A 20,770-nucleotide genomic window follows, 5' to 3' on the forward strand; every position below is an offset into this window, starting at 1 on the left:
GCAGCCCAATCAATGGGTGGATTCCAACAATACAACATTACTACGCATGCTCAAAGTTTTTTTAAAAAACATGTGACATGAATTGCAAAGCTCCAAAAGCCTGAAACTGCACCAAGGTTTCAAAGTGGGGCTGAAATGAAGCACAGATGCCAAATAGAAACTGCAGTGTAAATGGCAGTTTAAATTGTAAGTGAGAAAATGGCCAAAGGCTAAGTAACTGTATTTGGGCATATCCTTCCTCTTTCCCTGCTACCCTTTTGTAAGAAACATGTCCAGTCAAGCTCTAACATCCTGTTAAAAGTAACTGAACTTCGGTTCAGGCTGTACTTTGTTGCAGGCCTGGTTCAGGCCTAGATGGAAAAAATGTGCTCGTTTGTTAATTTTGAACACTTGCAGGCCAGTGCTGGTTCCCTGGAGATTTGGCCTTGAGAGACTGGCTCTTACACCTCATATCTTCATGCCCCAATTTCACATGACCAGCAACGCCACTGAGCAAATGAGCCCTAATTGGCTCTTGGTTGATAGGGTGATGTTGGCAGTCCTGAAAGAGGGCTGCCTAGCTCACTCTTTTCTCTTTATCTAACCATCATTCTTTACCATCAGGTGAGAAAGAAGACTGGTTCCATGCCTCTTATCATGAATATGTTTCATGTCTAGAGTTGGCAGGTCCCTTCACTCTCCCGGTGGGAGATTGGGATGCTGGCTCTTACCTCCCTCCTTCCCCTCATTTTTGTCTTGTGCACATGTGCCTGGCTGGTGTGATGATGTCACTTCTGGGGAGTGACATCATCACACTGGTCAAAGGGCAGCCCAGGAGCGCTCCTGCGCTCACCAAAGGGCTGAATCCACCCTGCAGGCCTGATTCAGCCCAAAACAGGCCCGCTGCGGGGCACAGGAGTATGCTGTGCTGCCTGGAGGTGTGTCGCGCCACCAGGGGTGCCCCAGGGGGTGCGCTTCCCCACTGGCTGGGTAAATGGGGGCATGGGGGAGCAGGGGATCTCCTGCCCCGGGCAGGGGAATGGCAAGCCTATTTGTGTTGCATGACATGGAAATAGACACCTTTGCTAAAACGATGGATGAGAACAATGGATGAGAAGCTAAATCAGAGAAGCATAGGTAGCAAGCTTTAAGTGTTTTAGACTAATAGCTGTTAGCTAGTAATAGAAAGGTTATTTGTTTTCTTATCTATTGCTTGAAAATTAGAGTGCTTTAAACTCCGCAACACTCTCTGTATTTTGCAATCAGTAAACTAAAAGTATTTTATTCAAGCCTGTCTGGAGTCACAACCTCAGAGAACTTGGAGACTGGAAAGTCTCACAAATTAAATGGATGGGCACCTTCCTGTTGTCTAAGGGGCCTGGTGTGTCTGTTTTCAGCACCTAGAATAGGAGTTTGGGGTGCGTGGTTCATACACCTTTTCTTTGCTGGCCTCTGCTCCACCTGTTCATTTCCCCAATGTAAGCTATTTGGGGTGAGGAACCTGTTTCTGTAAAACAACATGTATGCTACTAAAATAAGTGGCAAGAATAGGTTGGCATTTAAATGATAATTAAGTACACCACAACTTGCTACCAAACTTACCGGCAATCCTGGAAGTCCAATCCCTCCTTTTTCTCCTGGGATTCCAGGGTCACCCATCTCCCCCTTTGAGCCTTTTGGCCCCTAGAACAACACATGGGTAACATGTAAATGAATCCTACATTTCTGGAATATTAACAATTAACCCCACACTAGAATCACACAGTAAATTCAGCAACATCTTTGAGTTATTTATTACAGCTATCAACTAATATTTCTGGTTGTGTTCATCTTTCATTCCCTTTGGTAAAGAATATTTGTTCCATATTAAAAAAAACATTTTTCCATCCATCCCTCCATCCATCTTAGCGTATTTTATTCCATTTTCTCTCATGAGCGACACATAACATTTCTATGGTCTGCAGTAAGAAGAAGAAGAAGAAGAAGAAGAAGAAGAAAGTCATCTACCTGCTCCCCATCAGCTCCTGAAATTCCTGGGGATCCAGGCTCCCCCTGTAAAGCGAAATACCATCTATATTAGCTTTGCTAATATTACATGGAATCTGAGAGCATAAGTAGTTCATCTAATCCAGCACAGATCAGACCAGTAGTTCATCTAATCCAGCACACTGTTTCACACAACAGCCAATCTGTAGGACTGGAGGGCCAAACAAACAGGGCATAAAGGCCTTCTCTTGCTGCTGCCTCTGATCATGGATACTTAGAGATTTGCTGACTCTGTAAGTGGAGTCACCATGGCTAGCAGCCACTGATGGACCTCTCTTTCATGAATTTTTCTACCCCCCCCCTAAAGCTATCTGTGCTAGTAAAGCTACGTGATATATAATTAGGGGTGTGTGTTTCAGGTTTCCAATTCAGATAAAATACCCAAATAAGACCCTATTTGTAAAGATTCAGGATTCCAGAATCAGGGCCAGCATGGTGGCCCCAATTTGGAAATCCCGAATCAAAGCTCCCCCAAAGCATTCGGGTTGCTTCGGGAAGCTTCGGGGCTACTTTAAAGGGCCCCTTTCCTGCCGCTTGCAAGCAGCAGGTCCCTTGAAACTATCAACTGGCAGGCAGGGGGGATCCCCGCTGCCTGCCAGCTGATAGTTTAAAGGGATCTGCTTAAACTGGCCCTTTAAAGGGCCAGGTAAGTGGGTTGGAGGGGACAGAGGCTAAGTGGGGAGTGAGGGGTGGGGGGGTGAGGGTGCTGGGAGAAAACCCAGCCCCCTGCATCACTTTGGAATGCTCTGAATCTTTACGGAGCATTCTGAAGTGATTCAAATACCCAAATCCACTTCAGGTTTGGGGTATTTCTGAATGTTTTTCCTGCTTCAGGTAAACCTGAATATTTTCAAGGTGCACACCCCTATATATAATATAACCTATGTTGCTCTATGACGTACATGTTAAGAGTATGTGGCATGGAAAAACAAACCAGTAGAAAATTTCAAAGATATATCACACTGTAGAGGCTATATGGTAAATATGATGGGGATACATATGCATGTAGATATCACCTACTTTTTCTCTCTCTTCATATTATTCTTGGAAACAGAGTAACTCTGTTTAGGATTGCCCTATTAATGTTGTTCCTGCTTAGTCCGATGTCCCATTTAAAAACCTGTGGATCACTCATCCTGACTTCAGCCATATTGATAACATCAGGCCTACAAACACAGACTTACTGGTGGTTTCAGCATCAGTAAGCACATGGCACACTAGAATGTTTGGGTGTGATGGAGACTATACATAACATTATTTATCACAGAACATGAAAAGATACTGACCAGGATCCAAAGTGGATACAGAGAAGCTTTTAAACTTCCCTTGCACATCACCTGGCAAGTTACTGTAAAAATCAGAAATCTCCACAAGCATTATCTGGCATGGCAGTAAGTTGAAATCAGCCAAGGAACTCAGGGATAGACTGGCAGTAACTCACACAACAGCTTTTTCCAGCGATTGCTCCCAGGATATGGAGCTTAATTTCCCAAGAATTCACAAAAGGGAGGTGCAATCAATACAGGCCTTCTGGAAATAATTGAAGACATTCTTTTTCCAGAAGGAATTTACTGACTGATGATGTCTGACAGTCCCATGTCAGTTTGTTTTATATTATGTCTGCTGTAGTTTATTAAGCTATTTTAATATGTTTTAATGGCTTCAAATGGCTTTTTAAATTTTTTAAATATGTTGGGATTCAATTTGGGGGCCAAAAAAAGGACCAAAAGGAAGCATAGGCTGTACCTAAATGGGGGTGTAAAAACATGCCTTCTCCATGACAGCAACAGCAAGTGGACCAAGATGGTGTCCAAATTCCTCAGTTTTGCTCCACTCACTGCTGACCCTGTTCCCAACCCTCTCTCCTCCCTTTTCACCTCCACTGCCCAGGTGCCATGCCATTTTGAAAGTGAATCTTAGCTTTGACCGCCCCCCCCAATAGCCATAATGGAGGGATCACCCACAGCACCCAAAAGAATTCCCTTTGAACCACATCAAAGTAGGTTTATCTCTGATCTGATTTAAAGGGGAAAGCCATGGGTAGAAACACGTTTCCCCAGGACTCTCTCCTTAAATGCAGGGGCTTCCTTCTCTCCATGTGGTTGCCAAATCAGAGTTTGGAAGTGTTGAAAAAGTATTGTTGCAGCATAGAAAAATTGCACAGCAGATAAAAAATCACAGACACGTGTGTTCAGCTTCTAAAATAAATGTTTACTACATATGGGGAAAAATAATAAAGGATACATTGGAGATAAAATAAAGAAGAGCTAACTTAGTTCCTACATCCTTACATCCTGGAGATAATGGTCTAACTAACTGGAGAGCAATGGTGTCCTGATCAAAGGAAAGAATGTCAATTGCCCCCCAATAAACCTGGTCAGCCAATAATCAATCCTAGATTTGTTCATTAAGCATGCAACTCCCCTTTTACTCTGGCGTGAAGAACAGCTCGGCATCTAACTGGTCTTATGCAAACTAGTTATCTCTAATTAAACACAAACAAATTAACTCTTTCACGACTGAAGAGAATGACTCTTGTAAAAATCCCAACAGGAAGCAGCCATAGAAATTAACTAACTAAATTTTTTAAAGTTTCTGGAAATCCTTGGGCATGTGTCTGAGAGTCTTTCAATCATATCTCCATTTGAACTAAATATAATTGTATCTATTTCCCATTATTTAAACAACATGAGATTTTTCCCCATAGGTGAAGGTGCTATTCAGTGATTGCTGCTGAGGTAAATATTTTCCCTTGTGTTAACAGAATAGCACAAAAACATCTTATCACTCAACAGAGACATTTCACATTTCCTTGAACAGTTTCCCTATCATTATTTATACATTTATGAAGTTTCAAAGTAATATGAGTTAAGAATCAGATGCTCACCTTTGACCCTTGCAACCCTTGGGGGCCAGGGGGGCCAGGAGGACCCTAAGGACAAAAAAGGGCAGTATTTCAGTCTAGCACCACTCAGATGACTGAACATATTGGCCAGACAAATGTACTCCAATCTATGTTAATAACAACGCCAACGGACAGTGTATTAAAACAATCAAGAGCCAACAATATTTATGATGATTATCTATAGACAGACAGCACAGGGATACAAAGATTACACTGTGCGAGGACACTATTAAGCAGGACAAAATACTACCAAAGACAATGCCAAAACATCTAGAGACGTTCTAGAGATGTATAGTTTACAGAAAGCAAAAACAGTTAATTTCATTTGGCTCTGAAGGAACATCCAATCAGATGACCATTGGACACATGGTGCTACACATACCAGTTCTCTGCCCATAGTTAACCTGTCAGCTTTGGCATTTTGGTAGTTTACACTAATGTGCAACTAACCTAATCCTGTAAATGCCATCCGCTGCATGCAGGTAGGTGCTTCCTAAACACCTAAAAACTGTGTGAATTGAGGTGACCGGTTGCAGCACAAGCCTTGTGTATACCACAGCCCACCAAAGTTCAGATTGAAATGGCACTGATTTGCAAAATTCCCACTGCCTTTGCATCCAGCCACCGACTCCTTCAGATAATGAATCATAAGAAAATTCTGTGCCTGCAAAGCAGTGGGCCTTGCTATGCCAAAGGACGTATTTTTGTCATCTGTGGGTTCAGGTTTTCATGGCTTTAAAAAACAACAACAGTGCTGCAGATTTGGGTAGGGCATATGAAAAGGGGGGAGGGGAGAACCCCGTATATGTGTACTTCCCATGCACTGGGTGAAAAACAGGGTTGTATGGTTTTGTGATCACCTGGATAAACAGGTACACATTTCTAGAGAGGAGGAAAGGCATATGCAGGCACAAGACAGACCAACTGAGCCCACAGATGGCAACTACGATGGCAGAATATCTTGGGCTTTAGTTTATGTTCTACTAGAAACCTTTCTCCACAGCACATTTTTTCCTGGCAGGTCTTTTATCAATTATCTTTGGTTTTAACTTAAAGCCACAGCTCCTTTCAACATATGCAGCTGCTTTACATTGAGTCGGATTATTGGTTTATCCAGTCCGGTACTGTCAGCACTGGCTGGCCGTTGGTCTCCAAGATGTTAGATAGAGATTTTTTTTTCCAGCCTTGCAATCTGGAATCTACTTGAGGTGCCAGGGGATGAACCTGAGACTTTCTGCAGGAAAAAAACAGGTGCTCTGTTTCAGAGCTAAAACCCTTCCTGAAGCTGCTCATTAACCAGCACAGATCCACGGTAAACCTCAATGCAGACAAGCACTTAGCCACTTTGTACATGTGGAATCAAGCTATGTATCAGCGATTGCATGCAGTGCAGATTTCACATAATGTTATTTGCTGTTTGAACTACAAGGAAGTGACAAACCAAAAAAAGGAATGAAATAAAAAGGATTTGCACAGATGGCAAAACAGACCTCATGGAAAGATTCAAAACAATTTCCTTAAGTGAGATAAAAAGAAACTAAGAAGTATTCATATTTCATTGTCAATTTTGCATGTGTGGCCACCTTTCACCCTAGAATGCCCCTGTTAACAAGAGCAAAGGCCAGAGAAGTGTGACTTCAACATAGCAGGTCAGAGCTTGAGGCAGTGTGAAATTTTCAACTTGCTAAATTGAAATTTCCTTTCTCCATATTTCTCACATCTGGAATTAATGCACCTTATTGACTCTGAACAGAAATAAAGGTACTTTTATAGGAAGAAGTTCCATTTGAGATCACAACTCTAGTTGCAGTTCACAAATCGTTTATATTTGGATCACTCTATCCTAATTCTACTACATGAATTTAAGACTATTTTGGAACAAGTGTGGACTGTATCTTCTAAGATACAACTGTTCCACCCAATGTTACTTTTTAAAAAGCTATTCTGAAAAATGAAGTCTAATCCTGCCATTTTTGCACTCAAAAAACTTCCTATGGTTATATATATTTTACACTGCTAACACGAGTTTCCATTCCTTTCTCCTACCAGTATGACTGGGAAGCTCACTATTAACTTCAATAGAAACAGAATCACAGCCCTAGTTTTCAACAGTACACCCATTCACAACACTCAGTGTAGAAATGTATGTAGTGATAAACAGGGTCAATAACTGATGAACAAAGACACATTCTAAATCAGAAGAGTTATGAACATGCAACACCACAGATGAAAACGGCTACAAAGCATCATCTGTCATGCAATAGGAATTACCGTGACAGTTAGGGTGGTAATCCTCTGTTGGCAAAACGTATTAACAGAAGACAATGTTACCAGATGTGCAATTTGAAATAAAATACTTTGCTTGTTTGATAATGGATTTCACAGAATTTGGGACAGTCTGGGAGCAACAGTTGAAAATCTTGGTGAAATAAAGTTAAAAGGAGATTATTCTTTAAGTACAAATTATGCATTCTTCATCTGTGTTTTTACCTGCATGAAGTTTTTTAATCTGAATATAAAACATTAGATCAGTTCATAAAGTTTTAAACTTGTAAAATGGGAATCTTAGCACTGTAAATAACATATCTGTGAACCACAAACTAATTAAACCAGAGAACACGGAAGAAGAATATTTAATAGGTTTAAATAAAAGTACTTTGTGGGCTTGGCTGCATGCATAATTTTTTTATTAGAGAACTTTACTTTTTAAAAAGGAGTCTTAGAGAATTCTTGAAATTCCCATGGGCTTTTAGTGGAATCAAGACAAACAACCTCTGAAGGTGATTCACTGACCACTTAATTGATATAGTCTCAGCGAAACACCAAGAATTTATAATGGTGATCTGTATCAGTAACATTTGAACATAATACTTCACACATGTTAAGGGAGTTACTCTGTGAGCCTGACAATCATTCTGTTTATTACTATACTGACAAGCTCAATCAAAGAAACACCTGAGGCCCCGAGAATTTAGATTGTTTTGTATTTTTATTCACATACTGCTATTACATTACTAAACAGAAAAATGTTATTGGCAGTAATGATTAAGGCTAACTATTTCACTACCCATTGAACAGTCATCCAGAGCTTATTTTATTTATGGCAGTTTATCCTGAAGAAATAAAATGGTACCCTTGGAAGCTTTCTTCTGACAAATGTCTTTCTGTAAGGTGGTATGTTTGATTCGTTTCATTTAAAGGAGAATGAGAAAGAATGAAGTAATCTGTAATATAGTTCCGTTTACTCGATGGCAAATTATTTAACTGTACTGTGCATATTTATTTACATTTATAACCTTGAGCATTTTAGACTGGTAGAAATCTTTATTAGGCAGAATTAAGGACACAGTAATTATCAATCAATACAGCAAACCAGGAAAATAAAATACATTCTTGCTTATCCTTGACCATTAATCCTTTGCTCAAATAAAAAGGTTTTGCATCACTTCTAGATAGATAGTGCACAAGGTATTTTGGACTCTTAAAAGATATTCTGGATGAACACTTATTGTAATTATCAGTAAGTGTTCATCCAGAATTTTTTTGTTTTTGATATTTATTCTTCCATAACATATTAATGATTGTTAATATACTTACCTCCCCTACTGCATTTATAATAATCTATTTACATTTATTCCACATACTGGAATATAGGCTTCATAATAGCAAAGCTCTCATGGAACCACTGATCTGGATTTATATAAATGCAAACAAGGAACTGACTTCTCTTTTCTTAAATAGCAGCCATCTAGGAAGCCACACATTTCATGTTTTAATTTCTACTTAGCTTGAAAAGAAATGTCCATTGCTGGGGCCGTGGTTTCTGGATATGAGAAAAGCTGCTATTTGATAAAACGTAAGGGGGGGAAACCCTCTACTGTCCCTTGCATGGTACACTGTTAAAGATGAACACTGGACTGAGGTGATGGCCTCTGATCGTGTGCAGGAACTAGAAATCAATTTATTTTTCATCTGGACAAGCTGCTCAACTGGTGAAGTATACCTATTAAGCTCTGTATTCTTTGTATCTGGCACAGAGTTCTGTGCTGCTGAATGAAAACAACTTATTCTCTAATGACTCATGTAACAAAGTAGAAGGAACATTCCCAAAGGAACTGCAAAAACAACATCTTGCAAAATTCCACCTTGTTTTGTGGTTTATTTCTAATATCTGCAAGTACGTGTCTAGGGAGAACAGGCTTCTTGTGAGGAACAATGCCAATTCCTACTTGAAACTGTGTTCCAACTTCCAAGTCCTGAAAGAAGCTGCCAAACACTGGATTTTCCCTCTCTTCAGTGTGAATTGATAAATGTCAGAGCCTGTAATACTTGGGGAAAGGAAGGAGAGGTTCCTCTTGCCAGTTGTTACTGCTGTTCCACTTCCCTTGGAGTTTCAAATATTTCTACAAGTGCTTTTTTATACCTTCCTGTTTGGGATGGCTTTCAGGTCCAGTTCATACATGCAAAGGAAAATGAGTCCATGCCTTGAAAAGGAAGCTTTGTGAAAGCAGTTTCACATGTCAAGCTATACTTGTGAAGAAATTCTCCATGCAGTTCTCAGGATTTCAACTTAGTCAATGTAGCCAACTTTTTCCTAAATTGGAAAAAGTCCTAGTGTAAAGTCCAGGTCTAATACAAGGACGATCTATCAGACACACACTGCATCCTCCATTAGGAACTCAGTTCTCAGGTTATGGGGCCCTGATTTGGGTCAGGAATGCAGTGCACAGGAATACGGTGTTTAAGCCCTTCTGTACTGTTTTCCTTAGCAGAAAAGGCCTGGGGGACATGGGGAAACTTACATGTACTCTGTCAGTACATGTAGCATTCCCACTGGTGACATATAATTCACCAGTGCTGTTTCAGGTCAGTTCAGGAATAAGACTTAAACCCCTTTTCTTCACATACCATGTTCCTGATATGAATTAGGCCCCTGCTCTTCTGGGAATGATGCCCCCAGTGGGGAACTTGTAGCCCACATCTGATAGAAAGTTTTTGTGGAGGACTCAGACAAGTCAGGAGACAAACCACGGAAAACCCAGGAGGCATATGAATGCACCATGATGCTGGGGAACTGACAAATAAACCCATAGCATTGAGAAATATATGCATCAATCCCAGGGCATATAACCCATCAGGAAAAGTTCCCATTTACTGGCAAGAAAACAATTATTGAAGGCAACTACATCTGGGCTGTCAGAACTCATGGAAGTTCATTAAAGATTTCTGATTTATTCTCTGCATGCCACATGAGTGGAGAAGGGAAAGGGGGAGAGACAGAGAGTACAAGAGCACAACTAACTAGGACCCTGCCCATCACAAACAAAAATATCTGAATTGATCCAGGCAGCTAAGAAAATGGGGTAAGTGGTGCATTATAACAGATCAAAGACAGCTGCCAGGGAAAAGGGAAGGCAGGAAAGATCTGCTTTAGTCAGAGAAATATTGGTAAGATACAACCCTATGCAGATATAAGTTATGCTTATATCTGTTTTCTCTGAGACAGAATAATTTCTTTTAATATTCCAAAAGAGGAAAAAAATCTATTTTGTGTATGATGACATACCTGTAAGGCTTCATGGATGTTGCCATTGTAGTCAATGATTTCTGTGGCACCTTGATCGCCTTTTTGTCCTGGTGGGCCCTGTAAAACATTCACCCCATTCCCCAAACCCCACAATGTTATATGAATCAAGAGAGCAGTATACAATGACTTATTCTGACCTAATCAGAGAAAAGAGAAAAGTTATTGCTGAGTTCCATTCTGGATGTTGCTTTTGTTCCATTACAGAAACAGCACATATAATAACTGAATAAGATGGTTTCATGCAAATCTGTAATAATATTTTTTTTCTTTTTCAAATGCTAAATAAGTGCTATTTATTTCATCATTCCCCAAATACTACTAGAATCAAGTTCACCCCCTTCATATGAGTGACTGGTACAAGATCTATTTCCAAAGATATACTAATGGCTACAACATTTTGATGGCCATTCTTAAGGGCTGGTTGGCATTTGACAGTACTGGTGATGGTTAAGTACATTTAAAATTAGTTTTATTCAATGCTCTTAGTGACCAATAGAATTTTTTTTCAGTCTAAGAGTGTCAAAGTTAATGGAATTAGGTAGCTCAGTAGCATAATGATCAGCTTGCGAAATCAAGACAAGAGCATTTTCTATAACTCTAAAAATCTATGATGCATTCTTGGTGTATGTAGTGTAGCAGCTATGAAACTGAATGAATCAAGAAATCTGGTTTGTCTTTGCCATGAACTTACTAAAAGGCCTTAGGGATGTCACTGAAATCTAGACCCTGCAATATGGAGAAAATAATATCCATCTTCCTATCTTACAAAGCTGTTCATTTATTTAATGTATTTATATTCCACTTTTCAGTCAGTCTCTGAAGAGTTTACAACTAAAAATAATTCTATCATAATTTGAAAAAATTCATGTGGTTGCTCAAAAAACCCACAATGAAGAAATTTCTTCAAATACTCTATATTTGTTGAGACCTTACAAATAGAGATAGGCATGAACAAAAATATGAACCAAAATTCATGACGAACCAGGCCGGTTCATGGTTCGCGAACCAGCAGTTCATCAGATCCCATTTCCGACGAACCTCCACAAACTTTAGGCTGGTTCGTTTGGTTTGTTTTTTGGTTCATCACTGCAGACAGCCTGGTGTCGATCAATCAGTTTCCTAGGCAACAGGGGATGACTTCCTGCAGACCTTCTGCTGACCCGGAAGTGGCCTTCTGCTGACCTGGAAGTGACAATTTTCTGACCTGAATGTGACGTTTTCACGAACCAAATGAACCAGTTCGCGAACCAGGGGCAGGTTCGTGAAAGTTCGTGAAATTTGATGAATCATGAACCACATGGTTTTTTTTTTCCTGGTTCGTGCCCATCTCTACTTACAAACAAGAACAAGCTGCGACAGTCCAGACATAATGGTGGGGGCAGCATTTCAGAAGTTAGCTCATTCACCTTCCAGCTTTTAAGAGCTGGGTCTTTTGGTATCCCTGCCCAACGACAAGGATATCTCTTCTGTTGCAAGATCTAAAGTAATATAATGTATCTGAAGTGCTCTGAACTCTCTAAAATGTCTCCTCTGTGCCTGGTTTCCAACTTTCTTCCTGCTATAACAATCAGAAAACTAGGAAACGGCCAGGCATTCATTCATCATTCTTGGCCCAAACTTCAGGTTTCCTCCACTTGGCTTCCAACTGCTATTGCAAGTGGAATCAGAAGAACAGGAAGCAGCTAGGCATTCTTTCCTGGCACTTGGCCCCAACTTCAGCTGAAGAACCCCTCTCCATTCAGCTTCTGTAGTATTAATTGCTTGTTTTAAAAAGATGTAAATTGCTTTGAGAACATTTTTTTTGAAAAGTGGGATTTAAATTCAATAACTACATAACCCATAAACATGAGAATGGTTATGTCTCTGTATCAGAAAGTATGGCCCAGAATGATACTCTTTGCTGTTATTAAGGTGCTAATTTAACCTAAGTTTTATGTCTCAAAGCAGTTGTGTGATACTTAAATTGTACTTATTTCTTAAGAATATTGTTTTAGCTGCCCCATTAAGAAAAGCCCAAATTCAAAGTACTACGGTCTATGGACCAGGTCAAACTCTACCAATGAATGAAAGGTTCTGCAAAGCATGTCAGTCACAGGCAGTCCTCTGAGATGCAACTACAGGCCAAACAAAATGGAATTGTATTTTTGCCCAGTGGGGCAAACTGCAGCCCAACAGACTCATTGTGGTTCAGGAAAATTTACAGATGGAAGCTCTGAAACTCTCCCCCTTCCCTTCACCACAGTTCCAGTTCAAATTGGAGCCCCATATGCTTGCTATTTAAAAGGGAAAAAAAGGGGTTTGGGGTTATGGAACTTGTAGCAAATTGTCTGGTTTGATCCTAAACCACACCATCTAGACCACAATAATCCCAAAGCACAGCACAAGAGGAATAAGATGTAATATGTTAAAAATATACATAGGTTCTGAGTCTGACATTACATGTGATACTGAAGCACAAAAAGTAACTGCAACCTAAAATAGTAGTCACTTACCTTTGGACCTACAGCACCCAAATCACCTTTGTCTCCAGGATCACCCTATGCAAAAGCAATATTGGTTAACAAGCATAAATAATAAATATTACATATTTTAAAAGAAAAAGCAATTAGCACCCCAGGTCTATAAGGGAGAGCATCAGCAATATATTTGCAAGTCTGCTGAATAAGAGCCAAAACAGCCAATAGATTTAACACCCAAAGCCCCAGAAAGGAACAGAGCTATACAAATCTCCACACAGAACTGCATAGCTGAACCAGAGTTACTGTAATGGTAAACAGTAAAACACAGAATTCCATGAGGCAACTGATACCTAAATGCAGAATAGTTCTTGCTATTAGATTCGGATTCTCTTACATGAGGAAATAACAGCCAAAGAATTTTGAGTTTGTAACCAGGTTAGCCCAATATCGTCAGATTTCAGAAGCTTAACAGGTTCAGCCTTGGTTAGTACTTGGATGGGAGACTGCCAAAGAAGCAAAGGTAGGCAACGACAAACCACTTATAAACAGGGCTCATTTCGAGGGGGAACGTGCAGGAATGCAGTTCCGGCAGTTCCCCAAAGAGGTCACATGTCAGGTGGCCCCACCCACCTGACCCTCAGCCATTTTGGGCCTGTTTCAGCCTGGATTGGGGCCAAAATGGCCCGGATCGGGCCTCTGACAGGTGGTGGATCACTCTCCCACTCAGCAGCGGCCTGATCCTGACCATTTTGGGCCCAATTTCAGCCCTGAATGGCCAGGATTGGGTCCAAAACAGTCAGGATAGGCAATGTCAAGGGTGTGTGGCATATGCAAATCAGTTATGCTAATGACACACTTCCGGTGATGGCAAGGGGTGTGGCATATGGTAATGAGTTGTGCTAATGAGTTATGCTAATGAGTTCCTCCAGTTCTTTTTCTACAAAATGACCCCTGCTTATAAACATAAGAAATGCTGAAAACCCTGTAACAGGGGTGGCCAAACTTGCTTAATGTAAGAGCCACATAGAATAAATGTCAGATGTTTGAGAGCCGCAAGACATGATGCACAGAAGTGACTTCAGAAGAGGAGGTGGGTTTGGGGGAGTGCCCTGAAAGTGACATCACAGGAAGAGGTGGGGTTTTGGTGCAGTATGCTAGAAGCTTGGGAAGCTTGGAAAGAGCCATCACCTGACCTTTGACTTGAATGGGCCATCACAAAAGTGACATCCCATCCTTGCTAGGCTTCACCCCTAAAGTCCCCAGATATTTTCTGAGTCAGACCTGGCAACCCCAACATTTTTATTGAAAATATGAAAGACATGGAAGGGAGGGAGGGAGGGAAAGGGGGAAAGACATGGAAAGAAAGAAGAAAAGGGAGGGAGGGAAAGGCATGGAAAGAAAGGAGGAAAGGGGGGGAAAGAACTGAACTAAAATCAAATGTATGGCCGCGACAACACTCACAGACCTCTGAGAGCCGCACAATATGTCTACAAGAGCCACATGTGGCTCCCGCGCCGCAGTTTGGCCACCCCTGCCCTATAAGTTGGCTGTGTTCTGACAGCCAAAAAAAAAAAAGGTATGCGCCAATCCACTGATCATGCCGATCCATTGATTATTATTGCAGCATTCTGTTTATAGTACACCCACCTCAGTTCTACTGACTGTACTTTGGCTTAGTAATTTTGACCTGCACTAGCATATTTTAATATTTAAGCCTTTAAAAGTAATTCTTGTTGAGCAATCAGCTGAAATACACAAGGCTGTTAGTAATGGAAGTGATTAAGGCAAGGTCTGTGAAAGTCAGACATGAATTGTGAGGAGAAATAACTATATTTTCTTTTTCTGACAGTAACAGAAAATGGATTTTACACTGTATTATGGTTGGATGGTAAAGAAAGTTCACATGCCTGGGTGAAAAAGATATGTTTATAGGATTACTTATAGCATTTGGATCTGATAGGGGAAAAGACAGGTCTCTGTATCGTGCCTGTCTTTTTCCCTACTGCAGTCTGAAGGACATTTTCAAATGAGAAGGGAAATAAGAGAAACAAGGCAAGCACATGGGGGGAAGAAATAAGGGAAGTTAATACCCTTTCTTATTACCATGGCCCTGATATATGTCAGCCCCCTATCCTCCACATGGCTGCTTTTCAGGAGTAAATAACACATCCTGAGTAGTATTTCCCAAAGACAGATGAGCAGGTAGAAAAATAGACTGGGGATGACAGAGGAAAAGACAAGTAAGAAAGTGGAAGAAACTGGTAAAAAAGGAGATACAAAGGTGAAAAAAGGTGGAAGGAGGTGAAGAAACAGACAATAAAGTGGTGAAACAGTAATGTGCTAAAAAGAAATGGATAGCCAAGAAAGGAGAGAGGAGGCACACAAGAACGGGTGGATGGAAGAGGAGGAGTTGGATATGAAGGTGGTAACATACATGCAGCAGAAAGACAAGAGAGAAAAGAGCACTGAGGTCAAAGAGGATAAGAGGATTGTGTGCAATAGAGCCTGCCTGCTCAAATGTTGACTACAAGTCTCTGGTTCTCATGAAAAACAAGCAGAAAGAATATTTTAGAACTTCACAAAACATAGAGAAATAAAGGACGTCTGAAACAAAGCACCGGAAATTGTTATCTCAGATATTTAGAGAAAAGACTCAAATTGAACTATATGGGATTTTTTTAGAATTCCCAATGGAAATCCTAGTGAAAAATCCAACTGAAACCAATGGTGGTTTTACTAAGGACCATTTCATATATTATGCAAACAAACCCAGGTTACCCACTGAATACTGGACATCCAAAACTAATCAATAGTTTGGAGCAGTAGTATTGAACTAATCTGTAGTTATTCTTCAGCAGTATGACTATATGAAGACTGTATGAATGGCATAGGACTGATGTGTGTGTGTGTGGAGGGGGGGGGGGAGATACAAATTCATAACAGACAGGGAAATGATGCTTGAGAGTCCAGTTCCAGGCTGCATGACTTTATGGTAAATTATTTGCTGCTTGCAAAAAAGCATTTTTCCTAAACCATTGCTCTATATAATGTTACTATTCATATATCACCATGTCATATTAAACCAATAAAACCAAAATTTGCTTACTACTGACCTTAGACCCCTTTGGCCCTCTAGCTCCAGATTCACCTGACCTCCCCTGCATCATGAAAAGGCATACAAAATGGAAAGGAGAAACGAAGACAGAGACAGGAAAGAGGTGAATAAAAAGAATTAGTACTAACTCCTACTAGTTAAAATGACCACTATTATAAAGCTACATAATAGACATGAATATAGTCACAGAAATACTAAGCGATTTAGTATTAACACGTGCAGGTTACATTAGGACGTTCACTACTACAGAGTTCAAGTTGTAGAAGATACATAGCTCCTTGACATTTACTTGGAAGGATTTTCTTGGTATTGGCCACTGAATCCCCTGAATGCCCAGAGGTTGCCACTTGATATGCCATTGCAAATGCTGCGTTTCGAGCAATTGTCACTATGTGCCAGGCGTCCACACATGAGCGGCTCTCCATGGGCAGGGAAGGCAACCTTCACAGGCTATTTGAGTGGCTACCCTGAATTCAGCCTTATGCTCATTCCTCATTTGCATTGGTCCAAACACTCACATGAACCCAGAACTTAATATCACAGAATTCCCGCTATTCAGATGTTGGTTATTTGAATTTTCTGTGTATTTTGCATACAGACCAGCAATTACATAGCTAATAATTACATAAAAGTTTTTGGTATCTGTCAGACCATTCAGATAAATGATATTCTCCTGTCTGTAATAAATAAGCAATGCGTACTACATTGGAAAATTAATATTCTTATAAGATTAGAGATCACAGTGAAAATGAATTTTCACTAAACTTGAAAAGTTGCAATGACCAGCACATTGGAATGCAATCTTTTCTAAACATACCTGTATATAAGTCCTATTGATTTCAATTTGACAATTATGAATATTAAACTTTGTGCATCATTGTAGGTTTGGATTCTTCAGTATACACAAAGAGTTTCTGACACGAATGCTATAAATTTAATCACTTCTGGAATGCATTATAAATCACACTGACATTTATTTTTACCAGTTTTCATTAACCTCACTAGCAGAGGTCTTCTTTAACAAAACACAAACTTCATATGCCAAATACTTTTATTAAAAGCATGCTACATATTTTCAAAGTTAAAACCTGACTAACCTTTGGCCCTGGAACTCCTGGTTCACCTCGCTCACCTTTCCCAGGAGGCCCTGCTTCTCCCCTTTCACCCTATCACAAACCACACACAGACAGAAGCATTAAAACCACTGGCAACTTTTCATATGGCACCACAATATTTTATACAAGTTAAAGAGGATCAAATATCACAGCATATTTCAGACTGACAACTGATAAGCGAACAGTTTTTTTCTCTCAGTAGATATAAAAGCAATGTTTTGCTACTTCGATTTTGCTTGTCAATGCTGCATTATTACTGTGAAACACTGAGAATTCAATAACAACGTAAAGCATAGGGTGAGGCAAGAAAGAGCAAGCTATTCATTTTTAAGTCATATTATTTAATTATGTTACTTTCTGAGTTTTGATTACTTTTCAGAGGCTGGTCTTTGGATTGTCCGTCCTGTTTTCAAGGTAGGCAGCTTGCTAAACTAATCAAGCTAGCCAAATAATTGTACTGTCTCACACAATGAAATTTAATTGCAATAGTTACAAGTATCTGTAACAGAGACAGAAAATATTGAATTTGGTACTGAGAGGAGATTATTCTCTAATTTTCTAAACAGAATTTGTGATCAGCCAAGCAATCTGGGAATTTAGATGCCTCTAACCTCCCTCAACAAAAGAAAAAGATCAAGTACATGCTCAGGAAAAAAAAAAGATATTAATGAAATAAATGTTAATACTGGAGGAAAAAAATCTGGTATTTTGGGAGTGGGACAAGGTGTATTACATACTACAACTTCTTACAAGCATAGTGCCTTCCAATTGCTTGAGGTTAAGGAAGGTTCCTATGCTGGTTGCTACAGATACTTAGCAAATAGTCTTTTCTATGTGTCACTCTATAGTCCTCTGATGAATGTAATCATAATTCAAATTAATGTAAAGTGCTTGTCAGGTTCTGAAAATTATTCAGTGGGAAAGAAACGTTACCTTCTAAGGTAACAAAATGTCTCTCTGGTGCTTCTCAGCTAAGAGATGGGGAATGATTTCTATTAAAGGCACACTTTTGAAATTTTGTGACCTGTAGGACCAAGTTCATGCTGGTAAAAGTTGTTCATGCCATGGATGAGCCAACCACAGGCCAGAATCCAGCAGCACCTCAAAGCCAGCTCCTGCTCCTTCAGGGGAAGTGCAACCACTGAAATCTTCCAATCAATGCTTAGTATCACTCGGCCTTGACTGAAATGAACTTTAGTTTATTGGCTCTTATCTACCCCCTTACATTCTCCAGGTATGTTAGACTTTTCCATAGCTTATAACCATTTATTAAGAGAGTTCACATAATTCACTGAATAGACAGAAAGGTATTTAAAGATACCAGAGTAACTTTAGTAGCTTCTGCTGTTGGCGAATAGTCAGATCATTTCCTTTCCATGATCAGAGAGCAGATACCGGCTGAGCAAAAGAGAAATTTGCTAGGGACCAAACTGAAAAGAAATGCTCTGAAATCAGGCACAGTGATAATGTAAATTTTACATGCAAAACTGGAAAAGTCCAGATATAGGATTTCCATCATTATAAAATATCAATTCCTGACATTTTAAAATTGATTGTGTTTCAATAACTTTTCTTTAATTGAAGGCTTTCTATACACTTCACTTTGGAGACTTTTACTGGTTGGGTGGATTAATATGTTTTGGTCTTGGCTAATGATTAGGTTTTGGACTGATATGAAGTAACCGTAACCTGGGCCGATTCCAGATGGCTAACGTTCACGCGGAACGTCGCGCCTCGTTGCGGGGAAAATGCGAAATATCGCGTTTCCTCGTGCGAGTTTTGCACGACGTCTCGTGTGAGGAAACGCGATATTTCGCATTTTCCCCGCAACGAGGTGCGACGTTCCGCGTGAACGTTAGCTATCTGGAATCGGCCCTACATACAGTAAGAGGAAAAATGTAACGTACCTTTGTCCCAGGCAACCCTGGTAATCCAGGTTCCCCCTGTGGACCAATGAAACCTGGTTCACCCTTTGAAAAATGAACACATTTGATCTTTGTTAATTGAACTGTTAGCAATTACAGTAAAATAAGTTTTCTTCTAATGATACATTCCCCAGTCACCCATGGTTTTGTAGCTATGACCCAACAGTTATAGACAGAGACAATTAATCAAATTTTATTCCCATCAGCATAGAGTTCTCAGAGAAAAGCCTCATTGAGTCTAAGAAAAGCAAATGAACTGAAAGCACTCACATCTTGTTTTTCATGGAATTAATGCTTGTTATGCTTCCTGGATTATGTTACAGTTTATGAAATAGAAATCCACTCAGGGAAAACTAAAAGAACATTTTCAGTGGAGAAGAGGCGTTTAGTGGTTCTAGTCATATTCTTTCATAAATTATTCATAGACAACCGTCGAACCATTTTTACGTACAAAACCATTTTTGTTTTAGGGTAAAAATGGATGTGACAAAATCTGAGATGCAAACACAATAAAGTATTTGCAACAGAGTTATAGTCTTGTAACACAACCACTGCGTTCAACAGAAGTTACTCTTCAGCAAGGGCCTTATTTAAATTTTTTTTTAAATCAAATATATCTGCCCCAAAGTCACTCAGATTAAAAAACAGAGCTTCTTTGTCCTCTGAAGAAGAGAAGGTCCCAATTCCTTTTGCCAGTGGTCATCATTCATTTTGAGCCTGTGGACACCTTTGGACACAGCCACAAAATGGTTGCCATAAAATATCTGCCACAGGAGATGAAGCAAGCTATAAAATGGCTGCCATAGCTTTGCTTCAATCACACAGTGAAGATCCATGTGCAATGGTGGCAGTTGTAGCCAAAGCAACAATTAAAGAAAACTGCACAGCCAATCAAATCTCCAATGGCCAATCAGAAGTCTTGCTGGACAAAAGCCCCCTGGCCTCACCCAGATTCTAAAAGCATGTGGTGGATACCAGGAAAGGTATCTGTAGGCCAGACATTATGGCACCTTTGGGCACCATTTGCTATTGTGTATCTTCCTTTCAGGAAGCAGGCAAACTTGGGTGGTTCAATGCTACAGCCTTACTGCACTGCTCAGACATGCCTTTTATGCATTTATATGCACGCAGAATTATAACAGGTCCAACACAGCACAAGTTGATGACTCACTGCCCAGTTTTCCCCATCCACACCTGGATAACGAATTTGGCTTAGGGAATGAAAAATAAAATGTTCAAAGTGATCTTTCCTTCCAGCAACAAGTAGTAGTTCATTATCATATGGCCTGGCTTGCTTTGCTTCTTTGTCACATTCTATGAGCTATATTCTGGTTTTGAGAAGACTTATACATTGGCACAATCCTTTTACAATGCAAATAGGGCATCTTACCTTCATATAACCACACTGACCATCTAAAACAATTTCCCCCTCAAATAGACTATTTCATAAGCAAACCAAATGAAAACAACTCCAAATCTACCACCAGCTACCACCATAACAGGAGATTCTCTGCCCCCCGCCTCTTCCCTCCACTGCTGCTTACCTAGCCAGAGGGAGGCAGTTAGAAAGCTCAGAGGCAGACTTAAAGTACATGTGCAAAATGCAAAAAGTGTGCCCCCCCCCCACATCAAACTGGAA

The 20,770-nt window shown here is 40.1% G+C and overlaps 1 protein-coding gene across 1 annotated transcript in view; it reads right to left on the reverse strand.

The window, feature by feature from the left end:
- Nucleotides 1-20,527, reverse strand: part of COL25A1 (collagen type XXV alpha 1 chain) — a 32,455-nt gene extending 11,928 nt beyond the window's left edge. Inside the window, exons 1-9 of the mRNA XM_054989617.1 lie at nucleotides 20,522-20,527; nucleotides 19,114-19,176; nucleotides 17,189-17,257; nucleotides 16,090-16,134; nucleotides 13,010-13,054; nucleotides 10,497-10,574; nucleotides 4,913-4,957; nucleotides 1,987-2,031; nucleotides 1,582-1,662 (exon numbers count right to left, since the gene is read on the reverse strand). Of these exons, the coding sequence (XP_054845592.1) occupies nucleotides 1,582-1,662; nucleotides 1,987-2,031; nucleotides 4,913-4,957; nucleotides 10,497-10,574; nucleotides 13,010-13,054; nucleotides 16,090-16,134; nucleotides 17,189-17,257; nucleotides 19,114-19,176; nucleotides 20,522-20,527 (477 nt within the window). The remainder of the gene's footprint in view (nucleotides 1-1,581; nucleotides 1,663-1,986; nucleotides 2,032-4,912; nucleotides 4,958-10,496; nucleotides 10,575-13,009; nucleotides 13,055-16,089; nucleotides 16,135-17,188; nucleotides 17,258-19,113; nucleotides 19,177-20,521) is intronic.
- Between the last annotated feature and the right edge of the window lie 243 nt (nucleotides 20,528-20,770).

The sequence above is a fragment of the Eublepharis macularius genome, chromosome 10, assembly GCF_028583425.1.
Source record: "Eublepharis macularius isolate TG4126 chromosome 10, MPM_Emac_v1.0, whole genome shotgun sequence".
NCBI lineage: Eukaryota > Metazoa > Chordata > Lepidosauria > Squamata > Eublepharidae > Eublepharis > Eublepharis macularius.